At 45.1% G+C, this 16,537-nt stretch overlaps 1 protein-coding gene across 3 annotated transcripts in view; it reads left to right on the forward strand.

The window, feature by feature from the left end:
• Positions 1-16,537, forward strand: part of NDST4 (N-deacetylase and N-sulfotransferase 4) — a 2,547,020-nt gene that overhangs the window by 2,315,641 nt on the left and 214,842 nt on the right. For all 3 annotated transcript variants that reach the window (XM_069631065.1, XM_069631066.1, XM_069631067.1), the window contains one exon: positions 10,605-10,775. In XM_069631065.1, the coding sequence (XP_069487166.1) occupies positions 10,605-10,775 (171 nt within the window). The remainder of the gene's footprint in view (positions 1-10,604; positions 10,776-16,537) is intronic.

Genomic DNA, 16,537 nt, shown 5'->3' on the forward strand with positions numbered 1-16,537 from the left:
GAACTGCTAGGCCACATCCCTTCTGCACGAGACCACAAGCATCCCCAAACATGTTTCGCCCTTGTTGGGGCTCATCAGTGAGGAGTAGCTTGGGTCTCTAGGCCCAGCAGGCACGGGACCCACGTCTGGGCATACCCGTCCCACTCGGGGTGACATATGTCTGGCAGAGGGACTCCCAGGACCCCCCTTGTTAATTTGCATATTTAAGTAACTTTGGGTCTCGCCCTAAGTTACTAGGGGAATCCAGACGTGGACCCCTTGCTCACTATTCTTAGAGAGGCACAGATCCACCCTACTGATGAGGTCCAACCAGACCGAAACACGTGTCTGGGGTTTCTGTTGGTGCTCTTGTTCAGAGGAGAATTGCCTAGCATTTCGGTGCTGGACTGCCCCAGGGCAGGACAAATACTGATATGTTTGGGATATTTCTTCTCTGTGAAAGATAGTAAGCTAAAGACTCTGGGTAAGTCTCTCGTAACCAGGACTAATGTCTGGCAGAGGGACTCCCAGGACCCCCCTTGTTAATTTGCATATTTAAGTAACTTTGGGTCTCGCCCTAAGTTACTAGGGGAATCCAGACGTGGACCCCTTGCTCACTATTCTTAGAGAGGCACAGATCCACCCTACTGATGAGGTCCAACCAGACCGAAACACGTGTCTGGGGTTTCTGTTGGTGCTCTTGTTCAGAGGAGAATTGCCTAGCATTTCGGTGCTGGACTGCCCCAGGGCAGGACAAATACTGATATGTTTGGGATATTTCTTCTCTGTGAAAGATAGTGAGCTAAAGACTCTGGGTAAGTCTCTCGTAACCAGGACTAATGTCTGGCAGAGGGACTCCCAGGACCCTCCTTGTTAATTTGCATATTTAAGTAACTTTGGGTCTCGCCCTAAGTTACTAGGGGAATCCAGACGTGGACCCCTTGCTCACTATTCTTAGAGAGGCACAGATCCACCCTACTGATGAGGTCCAACCAGACCGAAACACGTGTCTGGGGTTTCTGTTGGTGCTCTTGTTCAGAGGAGAATTGCCTAGCATTTCGGTGCTGGACTGCCCCAGGGCAGGACAAATACTGATATGTTTGGGATATTTCTTCTCTGTGAAAGATAGTGAGCTAAAGACTCTGGGTAAGTCTCTCATAACCAGGACTAATGTCTGGCAGAGGGACTCCCAGGACCCCCCTTGTTAATTTGCATATTTAAGTAACTTTGGGTCTCGCCCTAAGTTACTAGGGGAATCCAGACGTGGACCCCTTGCTCACTATTCTTAGAGAGGCACAGATCCACCCTACTGATGAGGTCCAACCAGACCGAAACACGTGTCTGGGGTTTCTGTTGGTGCTCTTGTTCAGAGGAGAATTGCCTAGCATTTCGGTGCTGGACTGCCCCAGGGCAGGACAAATACTGATATGTTTGGGATATTTCTTCTCTGTGAAAGATAGTGAGCTAAAGACTCTGGGTAAGTCTCTCGTAACCAGGACTAATGTCTGGCAGAGGGACTCCCAGGACCCCCCCTTGTTAATTTGCATATTTAAGTAACTTTGGGTCTCGCCCTAAGTTACTAGGGGAATCCAGAGGGGGACCCCTTGCTCACTATTCTTAGAGAGGCACAGATCCACCCTACTGATGAGGTCCAACCAGACCGAAACACGTGTCTGGGGTTTCTGTTGGTGCTCTTGTTCAGAGGAGAATTGCCTAGCATTTCGGTGCTGGACTGCCCCAGGGCAGGACAAATACTGATATGTTTGGGATATTTCTTCTCTGTGAACGATAGTGAGCTAAAGACTCTGGGTAAGTCTCTCGTAACCAGGACTAATGTCTGGCAGAGGGACTCCCAGGACCCCCCTTGTTAATTTGCATATTTAAGTAACTTTGGGTCTCGCCCTAAGTTACTAGGGGAATCCAGACGTGGACCCCTTGCTCACTATTCTTAGAGAGGCACAGATCCACCCTACTGATGAGGTCCAACCAGACCGAAACACGTGTCTGGGGTTTCTGTTGGTGCTCTTGTTCAGAGGAGAATTGCCTAGCATTTCGGTGCTGGACTGCCCCAGGGCAGGACAAATACTGATATGTTTGGGATATTTCTTCTCTGTGAAAGATAGTGAGCTAAAGACTCTGGGTAAGTCTCTCGTAACCAGGACTAATGTCTGGCAGAGGGACTCCCAGGACCCCCCTTGTTAATTTGCATATTTAAGTAACTTTGGGTCTCGCCCTAAGTTACTAGGGGAATCCAGACGTGGACCCCTTGCTCACTATTCTTAGAGAGGCACAGATCCACCCTACTGATGAGGTCCAACCAGACCGAAACACGTGTCTGGGGTTTCTGTTGGTGCTCTTGTTCAGAGGAGAATTGCCTAGCATTTCGGTGCTGGACTGCCCCAGGGCAGGACAAATACTGATATGTTTGGGATATTTCTTCTCTGTGAAAGATAGTGAGCTAAAGACTCTGGGTAAGTCTCTCGTAACCAGGACTAATGTCTGGCAGAGGGACTCCCAGGACCCCCCTTGTTAATTTGCATATTTAAGTAACTTTGGGTCTCGCCCTAAGTTACTAGGGGAATCCAGACGTGGACCCCTTGCTCACTATTCTTAGAGAGGCACAGATCCACCCTACTGATGAGGTCCAACCAGACCGAAACACGTGTCTGGGGTTTCTGTTGGTGCTCTTGTTCAGAGGAGAATTGCCTAGCATTTCGGTGCTGGACTGCCCCAGGGCAGGACAAATACTGATATGTTTGGGATATTTCTTCTCTGTGAAAGATAGTGAGCTAAAGACTCTGGGTAAGTCTCTCGTAACCAGGACTAATGTCTGGCAGAGGGACTCCCAGGACCCCCCCTTGTTAATTTGCATATTTAAGTAACTTTGGGTCTCGCCCTAAGTTACTAGGGGAATCCAGACGTGGACCCCTTGCTCACTATTCTTAGAGAGGCACAGATCCACCCTACTGATGAGGTCCAACCAGACCGAAACACGTGTCTGGGGTTTCTGTTGGTGCTCTTGTTCAGAGGAGAATTGCCTAGCATTTCGGTGCTGGACTGCCCCAGGGCAGGACAAATACTGATATGTTTGGGATATTTCTTCTCTGTGAAAGATAGTGAGCTAAAGACTCTGGGTAAGTCTCTCGTAACCAGGACTAATGTCTGGCAGAGGGACTCCCAGGACCCCCCTTGTTAATTTGCATATTTAAGTAACTTTGGGTCTCGCCCTAAGTTACTAGGGGAATCCAGACGTGGACCCCTTGCTCACTATTCTTAGAGAGGCACAGATCCACCCTACTGATGAGGTCCAACCAGACCGAAACACGTGTCTGGGTTTTCTGTTGGTGCTCTTGTTCAGAGGAGAATTGCCTAGCATTTCGGTGCTGGACTGCCCCAGGGCAGGACAAATACTGATATGTTTGGGATATTTCTTCTCTGTGAAAGATAGTGAGCTAAAGACTCTGGGTAAGTCTCTCGTAACCAGGACTAATGTCTGGCAGAGGGACTCCCAGGACCCCCCTTGTTAATTTGGAAATACAAACTAACCAATACAGGAGCAGAAGGAACACCAGAGCAAGGAACGAAATGGGCCATTTTAGTAAAGCAATCTACTACCACCGATATGTTGTCATGCGTTTGATCTTGGGCAGATCAGTTATGAAGTCCATGGAAATGGTGTGGCAGGGTTTATATGGTATGGTCATTGTTTGGAGTAGACTAAGTGGTTTGCCTCTCAGGTTTTTTCCTGTGAACAGCATGTGCAAGTGTTGACACATTCAATGGTGTATTTTCTCTTAGTAGAAAACCAACACCAGCTTTGCAAAAGGGTCAGAGTTTTGTTCTGTCCTGGATGTCCATTGATTAGGGCATCATGAGACCAGTCCAACGCTTGTTGTCTGGAGTCCTGGGTTGGTAGAAATAGACGGTTATGAAAGTAAGGCAAACCTTCATGATGGGTTAGGTCCCATTCCTGCAATTTTCCCCGATGGAGTGTGACCCAATCCTTAACGTAGGAGATTAGGTAAGGAGGAGTGCAAAGGCAAATTAAGTGTACCTTCTTTAGAACAGTAGGTGGAAACACCAGAAGAACCTTGCCCCCATTGTGCCGTGATAATGCACCTGCTTTTCCATGTTTATGGAATGGCTTCATAACGAAATTTTAAGGCATGGCTTCATAACGAAATTGAAAGGGGCAAAAAACAGATGCCACCGTACCGGTAGACTGTTCACACACTTGAGGGGGTCCAGGTCTGGGAGATTCCGATGATATGTAAACTCGGTAACATGCCATTTAGCCCCTAGCACATGGTGTCTCCAGGCTTGAAATGCATCTTTCACCTCAAGTAGTTCCTTTTCCGTGACTGTATAATGTAATTCAGCTGAAGTGAACTCATGGGTATGGTAGGCCACTGGATGCAGGAGCACCGTACCTGAACAGGCCTTTGAGAGAATGGCACCAAAAGCGAATGAACAGAATGTCTGGATTTGGATGTTGTAAAACCTGGGCTGCGGAAAATACAATTTTCTGGTTATCAAAAGCATCCTGTTGCGTGTTGGACCAGACGTAGGGACTTTGGGGACTGGTAAACCGGGCCAAAAGGGTGGCAATAGCCGAGAAGCGAGGGATAAAACAATGGTAAAAGTTGGCAAATACCAAGAAAGTCTGTAGGGTCTTGACAGATGTGGGCACGTGCCATTCCAGAATGGCTTTTACCTTGCTAGTACTCATAGACAGACCCTGAGCTGAAATGTGAAACCACAAAACTCAATTTCATGCACATGGAATGCACACTTCTTGGGTTAAATGTATAACGTATGTTGCCGAAACCGAACAAGCACCTCTGTGACACAGCTAATGGTGGTTGCATAGGTAGGGGAATAGATCAAAATATTGTCCAGATAGACAATGACGTAAATATCTACGATATCATGGAAAATGTCATTCATGAAGCACTGAAAAGTAGCTAGCGCATTATAGAGTCTGAATGGCATAACGTTGTATTCGAATAGACCATACTGCCTACAAAAGGCGGTCTTCCATTCATCACCATCTCTGACATAAACCAGATTGTAGGCCCTCCCTAAGGTCAAGTTTAGTGAATATGGTAGCCTGATGCAGCTGGTCTAGTAAAGCAGAGATCAGTGGTATTGGACATCTGTTTTTTATTGTGATTTGATTGACCCGCCTATAGTCTATGCAGGGTCTTAAATCGCCTTCACACTTTGGAACAAAGAATATGGGACTGGCCACAGAAGATTGCGAGGATGGAATGTTACCCTTACGAAGGTCAGAATCTAAATATTCTTTTATTGCTAGGTCTTCCACCGGGATTAAAGAATAAATAAGCCTGTGTGGTATCTCTGCGCCTGGGACCAAGTCGATGGGGCAATCTTAGGGTGGTGGGGGGCAAGCCCTCTGCTTTGCCTTTATCGAAGATATCCATGAAGGAGGCATATTACTTTGGAATAACAAAGTAACTGAACCAACCACATGACTCACAGAGACGAAGGCGTGACATGGGGACAACAGACCAACAGGAGAGGATAAACAATGCTCCCTACAATGGGATGAAGGGAAGTCAATTGTACCCTGGGCACAATCTGTGAATGTGTTATGTTTCTTCAGCCAAGGGATTCCTAGTATGATGCCGAACTGGAGAGTGGCAACGAGGTCATACTTGATGCATTCTGAATGGGTACCTGAGTTACTAAGTTTGAGTGGATGGATTTTGTTGTCTGATAAAGCCAGAGACAAGGGATGATCTATCTACAGCCTTAACCAACTCAGGTCTGGGTATCTCCTGAACAGGAATCGGCAAAGGGCTGGCTAGATTAATATCAATATAGTTGCCTGTAGCACCGGAATCGATGGTAGCATTTACTGCATGTTTGGTGGAACATGAGATTGCTAGACAGGCGTCCAGTACCATATGGGCAGTGGAGTCAAGGGCAGGTGGTCTGGCAGAGGTACTTGTATCTGGGCTCATCCATACCCCTTTCTCTAGGGATGAGCCTTCTGAAAACCCAATTCTTTTTTTGGCCTTTTAGGACATTCTTTGACTGAATGGCCCAGTTTACCACAATAATAAACATTGGTCAGGCATCACCATTCTCGTTCGGCCGGTGTTAAGGGTCCCTGTACGCCTCCTATCTGCATGGGCTTGGCAGGAGGTTCAGCTGGACTGGACGAATGAGAAGAAGGTGGAGTGGTAAACCCAGGTCCTTTATGTGTTTCAGACCTTCTTTCAGCTCTTCTGGCATCAACCTGGAGGGTTAGATCAACCAGTTCAGAAAACAGGGTAGCTATGGTCAGTATTACTGCTAGGGCATCTTTCATATAGTTGTTGAATCCTTTGTAGAACACCACTGCCTTCCTGTTTTCAGGCCATGAAGTTTCTGCTGCCAGTTGGTTAAAGCGAGTAATGTAGTCCAATAGACTGTTCTTACCTTGGGTCAATTCCAGTAGTTCCAGGTCGCAAGCCTGCACCTTGAAGCGAGTGTCAAAGACCTTGGTTAGCTCTGTTATCAGTAGGTCAAAATCATACAGGACCGGACTGTTGCTCTCTAGCAATGGATTGGCCCAACTAGCCGCTATACCAGGTGGGACAGGGTAAAGGCCACTTTGGTAACCGAGACAGGGAAGGCCTGTGGATGGCATAGAAAAAGAAGTTTGCACTGGTTTGTGAAGGTGCAAAATTTCTGTGGATCTCCAGAAAACCTTTCATGGGGAGCTAAGGGAAATGGTCTGGGAACATATACCAGGGCTGGTAGAGGAGGGGGCTCGGCTGCAACACCAAACTCCTACTTGGGGGGTAGAGGCTGCCATTAACTTTGGATAGCATCCAATCTCTGGTGCAAGGTGGTATTGGCTGCGGTCATTTCTACCCTAAGCTTGGTGATGGCCTGCACCAAAGCCCCCACCGGGTCCCTGGCTGCATCCATAAGTTCAGGTGGGAAGAGGTAGGCTTCTCAATCTGTACTGATGGTCTTCACAGGTCAATTTATACCTCCTATCCCAAGCACCAGCCAGGGAGAGTAAAGTTCACTCCTTAGCCAGTTATTGAGAGCACAGGTGGGACTGGATGCACTTCACTGGATCCTCAGTAGCTGCAAGGAAAACACAGGGCTTAACAATAAGTACAGGATGGTAAGGGTTTTCCCCTCAGTAACCTACAACCTAATCTTACCTGATACCAGGAAACCCCAAGATCTGTTGGTGCGTTGATGACGTGACCCTTAAAAGGGTGGAAAACGCACCAAACAGGAGTGCAGTGAAAATATCGGAAAGGTTCTAGCTGTGAGCCAGAGGGTGCAAAATCTGTGGGGGAAAAACACAAAAGTCCAGTCCACCCTCAGTTTGTCAAGTTCCAGGACAATCCACAAGGAAGAAGGCAGTCCAGAATTCTCAAGTTCACCGGAGCAAAGGGTAATCCAATGGCAGTCCAAGAAGCAGGGCTAAGATCGAAAATGCACAGTTCACCAGAAAAGTAGCAGGGGCAATCCAAAAGACAATCCAGGTCAAAAATCACAAGACCAGCAGGAGCAGAGGGGTGATCCAGGAGAAGTCCAATACACAAGTCAAGCGTCAAAAGGAGCCAGAACCATCCAAGGAGCAGTGGAAGGGCAAAAATAGCGAGCAGTAACACCAGGATCAAGGTAGCTACCCATAGGAGTTGAGAAGCAAGAAAGAATGAATGGAGGATCATTAAATAGAACTATTTCCTGGTTTACCAGGTCACGTGACTGTAACAAGTCACATGATGTGTGCTCTGATGTGCCGAGCATGTGACTTGAACCGCTGCCGCAGTGCCTCTCCCAGGCCCCATGGCAACCGCCACGGAGAACGTGGAACCCCTAGTGTCTTTAAGAATAGCCACTGTGTTCTCCCTGCACAGCGGAGCCGCCGGCCTAGATGCCGTCGTGACCGAGCAGGTAGGCAAGCAGGGCTTTATGACAGTACGGCTATTGTGGGCTCAAACATTGATTACTGCAGTAGCCTCTTAAAATAGGGAATTCTGAGTGTGCAAGATTGCAAACTATACAATATAATGTAATCAGGGTGACCACTGGATCAAATAGACGAGAACATGTCTCTGATTCAAGGCACAGTCTGCACTGGCTACCCATTGAAGCAAGTACATGTTTGCTTACTAGTTATGACCCATAAATGTTCGACTGGCATGTGCCCTTTATCCCTGAGGGAATTGCTGATACACAAATCATGTGCAAGATCTCGGAGGTCCAATCATACTAATCAGCTGGTAATACCAGCTCACAAGCTCACACAGGCCATGAAATGAGCTTTTTATCTTGCAGCTCTTAAGGCATGGAATGCTCTACCCCCAGATATTAGAATAGTGACATCGACTGAGCAACTGAGGAAGAAACAGAAGACCCTACTGTTTAGATAATATGTGTCTTATTTTGATATATGGATCACCTTAGCCTCCTATTGGAATTAGAATTCCACTTTCTGTGCCTTCCTCTGTACTGTCTTGTCTTGTAATGCGCCATACAAATAAACATTTCACACAATTAAATTCATTCAAATGTGACAAAGAGCTGCTTGCTCTGGGTCTGTTGGTATCCTTCTGTTTCTTGCTTTGGCTCTAGAGCTTTATTTACCAAGGTTTTCTCGGGCTCTGTTTGTATTTTGCATGCTTATCGCTATGGTCCTAAAGTTTTACTTACCAGAGTTTGCTCTGGCTCTGTTGGTATCCTTCTAATTGTCGCTTTGGTCCCAGAGATTAGCTTACTGGTGTTTGCTTTAGCTCTGTTGGTATCCTTCTTCTTTCTTGTCACTATGGTCCTAGAGTTGTATTTACTGGGGTTTGCTCGGGCTCTGTTGGTATGCTTCTGCTTGTGGCTTTGGTCGTAGAGTTGTATTTACTGGGGTTTGCTCGGGCTTTGTTGGTATTGTTTATGCTTGTTGCTTTGGTCCTAGAGTTTTACTTATTGGGGTTTGCTCAGACTCTGTTGGTATCATTTTGCTTGTGGCTTTGGTCCCAGAGTTTTACTTCCTGGGTTGTGTATAATTCCACCACCACCAAGGAACCACTGGATGTAGAGTACTGCATTATTGACCTTCTGAACACTTGTAATTGAATAATGTTCTTTATATAAACCTGTTATAAAATCGATTAGAATAAAAGTGCTACAATGCTAAGAAAAGGCATTGTAAAAACAGTAAGACTAGACATATTTGTAGAATACAAGAGAAGATTAGTTGAAGTAAATGCAAATTAATTTTAAATAATTCATGCAAACTGCTAAGGACTTTGCATGGTTCAGAATTTCATTGGTGCTTTCCCAAGAGTATGACAAACATTTCATATAGTAAACCCACAGAATTGAATTAGTATTGGGAACAATGTAAGTACACTGTCACCAACTGCAGACTTTGGGCCAAATGATAAGAGCAGCAGTTGAAGGTACACATTTAGATTATAATGCTGCATTGCATGTCTGACAGCTTGCTAGACAGGTGCGAAATATCAGTGGCTTGCATGTTGCATTTACCTGTTCCTAATATTTTAATGAGATTTAAACCTGAGCACACATCGAGTATACATTGAAAAAACTGACAGAAAATAAAAACATTTCACACGTTGCAATATACTGCCAGGATGGGCAATACTGCCGACAGCAATTTAGCACCACGGGAGCAAAAGTAACCAGGAAAGTAAATTAGCATTACAGTCTTAATTTGCATCACCAGAAATTATCAGTTTGGCCATTACCAGAGCCCTGGGTGGAGAGGCTAAACAAGTTGGCCATCTCAGTGGAGGGTGGAGGCATGCAGTGCGAGGAGAGGGCGAAGCTTCAGCGGCTGAAGGCTGGCTAGGCCCCAAACAGCGGCCGCCTTTCTCCGCCCCCTTCCTCCTCCATCCAGGCACATCACTTGTGTTTAGGCATCTTGGAATTTAAAATGTTATTTTATTTCAACACCGATAGGCACATCAGATGCGTATACAAAAGTAACATAAGCATACCATATCAACAATATAACTATGCAAACTTGTTGAACATTCTATACATGTTGGGAGTTATTAGTGGTCCCGAATGGGATGGAAAAATAAATAAAAATAAAAAAATTAAATTAAAATTAAAATAATAGAGAAAAAAAACACATAGCAAATTGTTATAAATGACATATCATCTGACTAGATAACTGCGCTCAACCCAATATGTGCTATAATTAGTAGACCATATAAGTGATCTCAGCAAACCCGAAGTGAGATGCTACAGAAATCACTGCTAACATTTTAGTAATTTTCACACTTTTCCGTAGGTGAGCTACAATAATTCCATAAATACAATTAGGCACACATGCGGAATTTGCGCTATTTTAATAGGTGCAATGGTTTAGGTAATCACCAAATCTAACAGCTAGAGAAGCGGTTATTGTCTTGTAATCACCCAAAGACTATAACATGAGCTGTGATATTTGAAAATAAAAGCCTTGCCTAAGCAATTAGACCAGTGACTGTGACAGGCATCTCCACAACAAGCTCCGCAACCGCGGCATCCTGAAATAGAGCTGAGCATTGATCTTTCTCTAAATATTGTTCATGTGGAATCAAGGGCAAATAAACCTGCTTATTGCTGGTGCGCTTCCTCCGCAGCACCAGCGAGCGCACATGGACCGCGCAGCTCTGAAGTTTACTTTCTACGAGGTGATCACCGCTGGGCAACAAGCTCCCCCGGAGTTGCAAACTCTTCAACAGAGATGTCTGGTCCCCGGATGGTACGCAGTGCATATAGAAAGATGGCTGACTTATTTTCCTGCATCCCAGGTAATTGCGTCTCAGCTGTTCCTTTCAGACACATGTCAAAGTGTTATTGTTTCTGCATTTCATCTATATTTACTGTCTTGCCTCTTTGACTTTCTTATGACTTTCTCTAGGCTATGAGCCTGATTCATGGAAGTGTTTTATAATGGCGCAATCCCATAGGAAAACGTTCCATGAATCAGGCCCTATGTGTGATAGTCCAGAAATGTTGTGATCCGAGTGTTCCCCATGTCAGGTTACCATCGGTTGTATACCTTTTGCATGCACCAAATACCTTTAGTGTTCTTCTACTTTGCTGTAATTGCTGGCATGAGAGCTAAAAGGCTTAGGGCCTGATTTCCCCAAAAAATATTCAGTGGGACTTTCCCATGTTAAACATTTTTATCAATCAGGCCCTTAGAGATTATTTTAAAACTGAAGCCTAACTAACGTAGCAGTGTGTGTCTAGTCCTCTGTCTAAAGGATATTCCATTATTGCATGCTATTCTGGAAGCATCTGTAAAGGAGACCAACTATCACACCGCATACAACGGCGTAACATTGGCCTTGCAGCCTCTAATGTGCAGTGTTTCCCCATCATGCATGCTCTTGCTCGACCGTAGCGTTTTCTGTGTGCACCATTAGGTGGCGCTTGGCATATGAGGAGGGACCCACAGGTTACGATTCCTGGAAATATCTGCTTGTAAAATTGGAACTTTGCGCACCAAACTGTGCACAAAATCCCATTTGTCGATTCATGAAATCGACTGTGCAGTACTTTTTTGTAATTTGCATGGACGTCACTGCGAGAGGCCGAATACCTTGCGCGAGACACCACACAGAGTGTGGGTGTGGCTTGCACAGAGGGCAAGGTAGGGGGTGGAACTCTGAAAATGAGGAAGAACAAGGGAAAATGTGGACGTTACGTGGGACGGCCCGCAGGCAGTGCATTGCACGCCCACTGTTGCATGGAACGAAGCGTATTCATGGATCTGAGCACTGAACCTCTCCATGGGGAAATAGCCACGCAAAGCTCTCATACTATCCGTCACCCAAAGGCAGTCATATAGACACCTGTGCATAGGATTCGCTGCGCAGATAAGATTGGGTGTCGGATTTAGGGGTGTGTGTATGCAGCCGGGATTCCCATCTGACTTAGGGTTGTGCATACGCAGTCTAGCGGGGTTCAGGAATGGTTTGCCGGGGTTTGCCCCCAGATTTTCTGAGTTTTACCAGAGTTACGATAAATTGTACGCATGTTTTCGGGGTGCCAGTAAAGGTTACAGGGGACCCCGCACAGGGTCCCTGAGATTCAGGCCTGCTTACGGGGGACACCACACACTGTTTGAAGGGTGCATTAATCCACGCTGGTGGAGCACACAAAGGTAGCTGTTCTGGCTGTTTTTGCTTTGCGTGGGGGCATGTCGGGGTGCATTCCGGCCATGACTTGCATATAGTATTACTTTGCGTAAACAATTCAATGAATACACAAAGCGCAAAGATTTACATCTGTGTGCAGGCTTGTGAAGAGCCGTTCTTGGCACGCTGGCTTTGTGGGATATTTGTGCACTTTTCCATGAATCAGGCCCACAGTTTGTAGGTGTTTGGTAATCCCATGGTCCCTAGCTTGCATCCCTAATTTTCTTCTGGCTGTAAATTTGCGACATGTGATAATTTACTGAATACAAGCATGAGTAAATATGCTCTCAGGTAGAATAAACAAGGGTGGTAAGAACATTTTGGCATTAGGATTTTGTATGACTGTTTTTTTCTAGATGATGCACCAACACCGTAAGGCGTAGAAGTGGGGCGCATCAAAGATCCCATTATTGTCCTGAAGAAGGTTGGAGACAGTTAAGGGCCAGAGCACAAAGGCCCACAAATTCCTACTGAAACGTGTATCACCAACATTTGACAACATCTGTTGCACAATAGAAAGACACACCAGGAGACATATGGGGTTTATAATAAATGTTAAACCATTGCTATTAAGCCATGTATTCACATAGGCTATCACAGCTAACGTGCACTGCATGAGAAGTATGAATGAGTTTATGATTGACCAATTAGGTTGAACAGAGTTGGAGCTACTTATTTTTATTTGGTGCTTGTGTATGACATTGTTTGTATAAATTGGAACATTACCATTGATCATGAATTGTATATTTAAATAAATGTGTATTTCTCCGATTAACTCTGGTTAGGAGTATTTATAACCAGTTCTGCTCAATACCCTTTGATCTCGGTCCATTGATTTGCTTATATATCATTATTGTGGTGTCATTCTGCATTGTTATTTGTGTTTTCCTCCTGATTATTATGACATTTAGACAGGTTATAAGAAACAAAACAGATATGGTGGATGCCAATGAAACATTTACCGTTGCCCCTGATGAAATCACAAACAGCATCTTGTATAGTGTTACTAGGCATTTATTCGATTTAAAAGGGATGTTAAGGAAAATCATGAAGTTATAAATACATAGCATGACAATTCAGCTCATTTAAAGAATAACCTATTGTATCAGCATATGAAAAAGGTGAGAAGGAGGACGTCAGATGAAAGCTGCTATTTTTGTTCCCTTATACCTTATGCTTTGGGAACCTCTAAAATATTCATAACAACAGAAGTATTGGTGAAGAAGGCACATTGCCTGACACACCTTGCACTTTGCCTAACCAGAGGACAGTTCCAAGACAGAACAGCATCCATGGTGTGGGGGGTGTCAATTACAAATTAAAGGAACAGTGCTTACTCCTGAAGAATGGGATGAAGGATTGGTTGCGTGCAAAGCAACGGCATTAACCAGACAATGGGAAGCAGTTGTGGCAAATGCAGAAAAGATTGTTGACATGGGTTGATGATGAGGGAGGACCATTACAGATAGTAACCCTGAAGAATATGTCTTTATGCTTTAGAAATAATGGCACGGTTAAAGTTGGAGAGAACCACAATTGTGCATGAGTTTTCGATTTACCAGGCATGAAGGAAGGAAGAGCAGTCCTGATGGGCCATGAGAGGGTCTGTGGATCAAGAGCATATATAAAGTTGCCACCAAAATGCGAAGGAGTTTGTTCATCAGTGCTGATAAGCATTCCAGCATTAGTGGTACCATAAATTGACCTGCAGTTTACAGACTTCCTAAAAATGGACGTGCACCTGAGGAAGAAAATATAGTTTTATCCAAACCAAATAATGTTTATTTCGCTAAAACATAGCATACCACATAAAACACAGCAAATTGCATCATAATATCCATTAAACATTAAACAAATAAAATCATCTTTAAAGCTTCCGAACTAAACTGTGAAATCATCAATTTAGTAGGAGTTCTCTTAATGATAATGCATGCTTTAGGAATGTCAAAATGGCCCAGCCCACCTGAGCTGAATCTGCCCGTAACAGATAATACAGTGCAGGCTAATAACATTGAACGCCCCAGCCCTGCCAAATGGGCTTCAATGCTTGATCCCTGATCAATGAGAAGGTAGGACAAAACAGAAAAAAATCAGCCAGGCCTTCTTTAGACGCCCCACAGAAGGGACATGTCTGATCCATGCTCCCTTTAGACCAAGCCGACGTCAGGGCTCTCAGATGTCTGCAGTTAAAATGGGCCCTTGAGACAGGGAAGCGCTGGGACGGGTGATTTGCCTGGCTCAGATATTTTTGAAGGCCAGGGGAAGTAATAATCAGATGAGTAATGTTAGCTTCTGGCCAAGAGAGACTGGAGCAGTCTTGTTCTGGCAGACCTTGAAGCCATGATAGACAGTAAAGTTGGCCTATGGAAATGCTAATCTACCCCTGCTCCGGCCAACCTCGTTTACACATCTCTGAGCTATAGGATTTTTGAATAGAGGTCAAATAGAGGACCAAGCAGCTCATTAATTCCTGGGTCAAAAAAGCTTTAGTGTTTCCCCAAATCCTGAGCCAATGGCTTGCCGGTAAGAATGTGGCCAGACCACCCCGAAACCAACAGCCAAGCTCTTGATGAGCTGCAAAATTGGGGGTAGACCCAGGCAATCCCAAAATGCTCTTAAACAAATCGTTCTCAGCCACTTGAATAGGCTCCATCTTTCCAAAGCCCCACAACTCCATGCCATATCTTGCCACAGTGGTTTGCCATGGTAAACTTTCAGCACAAATTCTATCAGCTTCGCTTTAAACTAGCCCAAAGTTCTGATTACCCCCCGATTGCCTGATTAAATATTTGTGACTGCTCCTCAACATGCGCCGCTACCCCAAAATTTGCAGAAAATCTCATCCCCATATAGTCAAAATAATCCACTCTTGGGATTGGCTCCCCTTTGCAGGCGATAGCTCAAAACCTTGGGGGACACTTCCTCACACAACAAACCATAACTGCCAATTTCCGGGTATTTATCTTAAGCCCTACAGTGTCCATGAAGCAAGAATAGTCATGGAACAAGTGTTGCAATGATCTAGAGGTGCAGGCCACTAGGTCTTTGTCAACAGCATAGGCAAGTAAAAGCAAACGCCTGTTGCCCAACCTAGGGAAGTCAGAGGAGGATTTCAATAAATGTTCATATAAGCCGTTATTATAGAGACAAAAAAGCAACAGAGCCAGGATGCAACCTTGGCACACCCCACATTCCAGCTAGAAAGTAGGGGTGCATTGTCCACCACCACCACTCCTAACTTGGGCCACTGTAGAGAGGTACAATCTTTCCATTAGGTCCACCAAAGTATCTGGGCAAGTCATGGCTCTGAATACACTCCACAACCTAGCATGGTTGACCTTATCAAACACTGTACTCAGATCCATGAAGGCCAAAATGACAGGCACCTCCTTGATGAACAGAGAGGGTGCTATTATGAAATACATGTTCAAGATCTGCTCTGCTGTTCCCATGCCTGGCCCAAAGCTCAGCTGAATAGGGGAAAAGATGTTTGAGCTCTGGACTCAAGATTCTAGTCTCCCTAAAATTGCCCTTTCCAATATCTTAAACTCTGAATCCAGCAAGGAAATCAGTCTTTAGGTCCCTTTTTATATATTGGGCAGATCAGCACACAGGACCAAAAAGCAATAATGGGGCCTCCGACACAAACAGCATTAAATCCTAGAGTCAAAACAGGGGCCCACAAGTGCAGTTGTGCTGTAAACAAATTTGCAGGGACATTATCTGGGCCTGGGGACCTGTTCCTACCTTGGTTGTTAATTGCCAGCAGACCTTCTTCCACTGTGAAGACAATATTGTCTTCTACGTCACATGTGGACACCCTAGGTCCCAAGTTGGATTGCCCACCGCTATAACTATTCCCAGAGTTTTTACTAAATAGGGAGGAAAAGTGAGCTATCCATGATATTTCTGAACCCTTCAGGGATTAACCACAAGACATACATTTGTAAAAAGGAATTTTGCTAAAAATGTCCCACACAAATGTGCCATTGTTAGAAACAGATGAGTTGATCCATTCCCCCCATATCTCCCCTTCGATTTCATGCATGTCCCCCGAATATATTAAACTTTGTGGACAAGGGATTCATCACGATTCTTAGCAGAACAGACTTCAGTTTTGTACAATCTGAATTGAACCATCTAGGATGGGGACTACCCTTCCTTCTGCCCGCCCCCAAAGTGAATGTGGCTGCGAGGTTGGCAAGAGTGAGTGAAAAGTCTGACCAGGTAACCCCCCAATCTGCACTGCCACTGAGGAGCATTTCCAGAATCTGCCGGTTGTCTCTAACAATATCCCTCAGCAAACCCTGACAATCTACTGATGGCCATTTCAGCCAATGCAACAGGGCCAGTGGAGGCATCCCCTG

Source organism: Ambystoma mexicanum, chromosome 6q (assembly GCF_040938575.1).
Source record: "Ambystoma mexicanum isolate Mex_15411 chromosome 6q, UKY_AmexF1_1, whole genome shotgun sequence".
NCBI lineage: Eukaryota > Metazoa > Chordata > Amphibia > Caudata > Ambystomatidae > Ambystoma > Ambystoma mexicanum.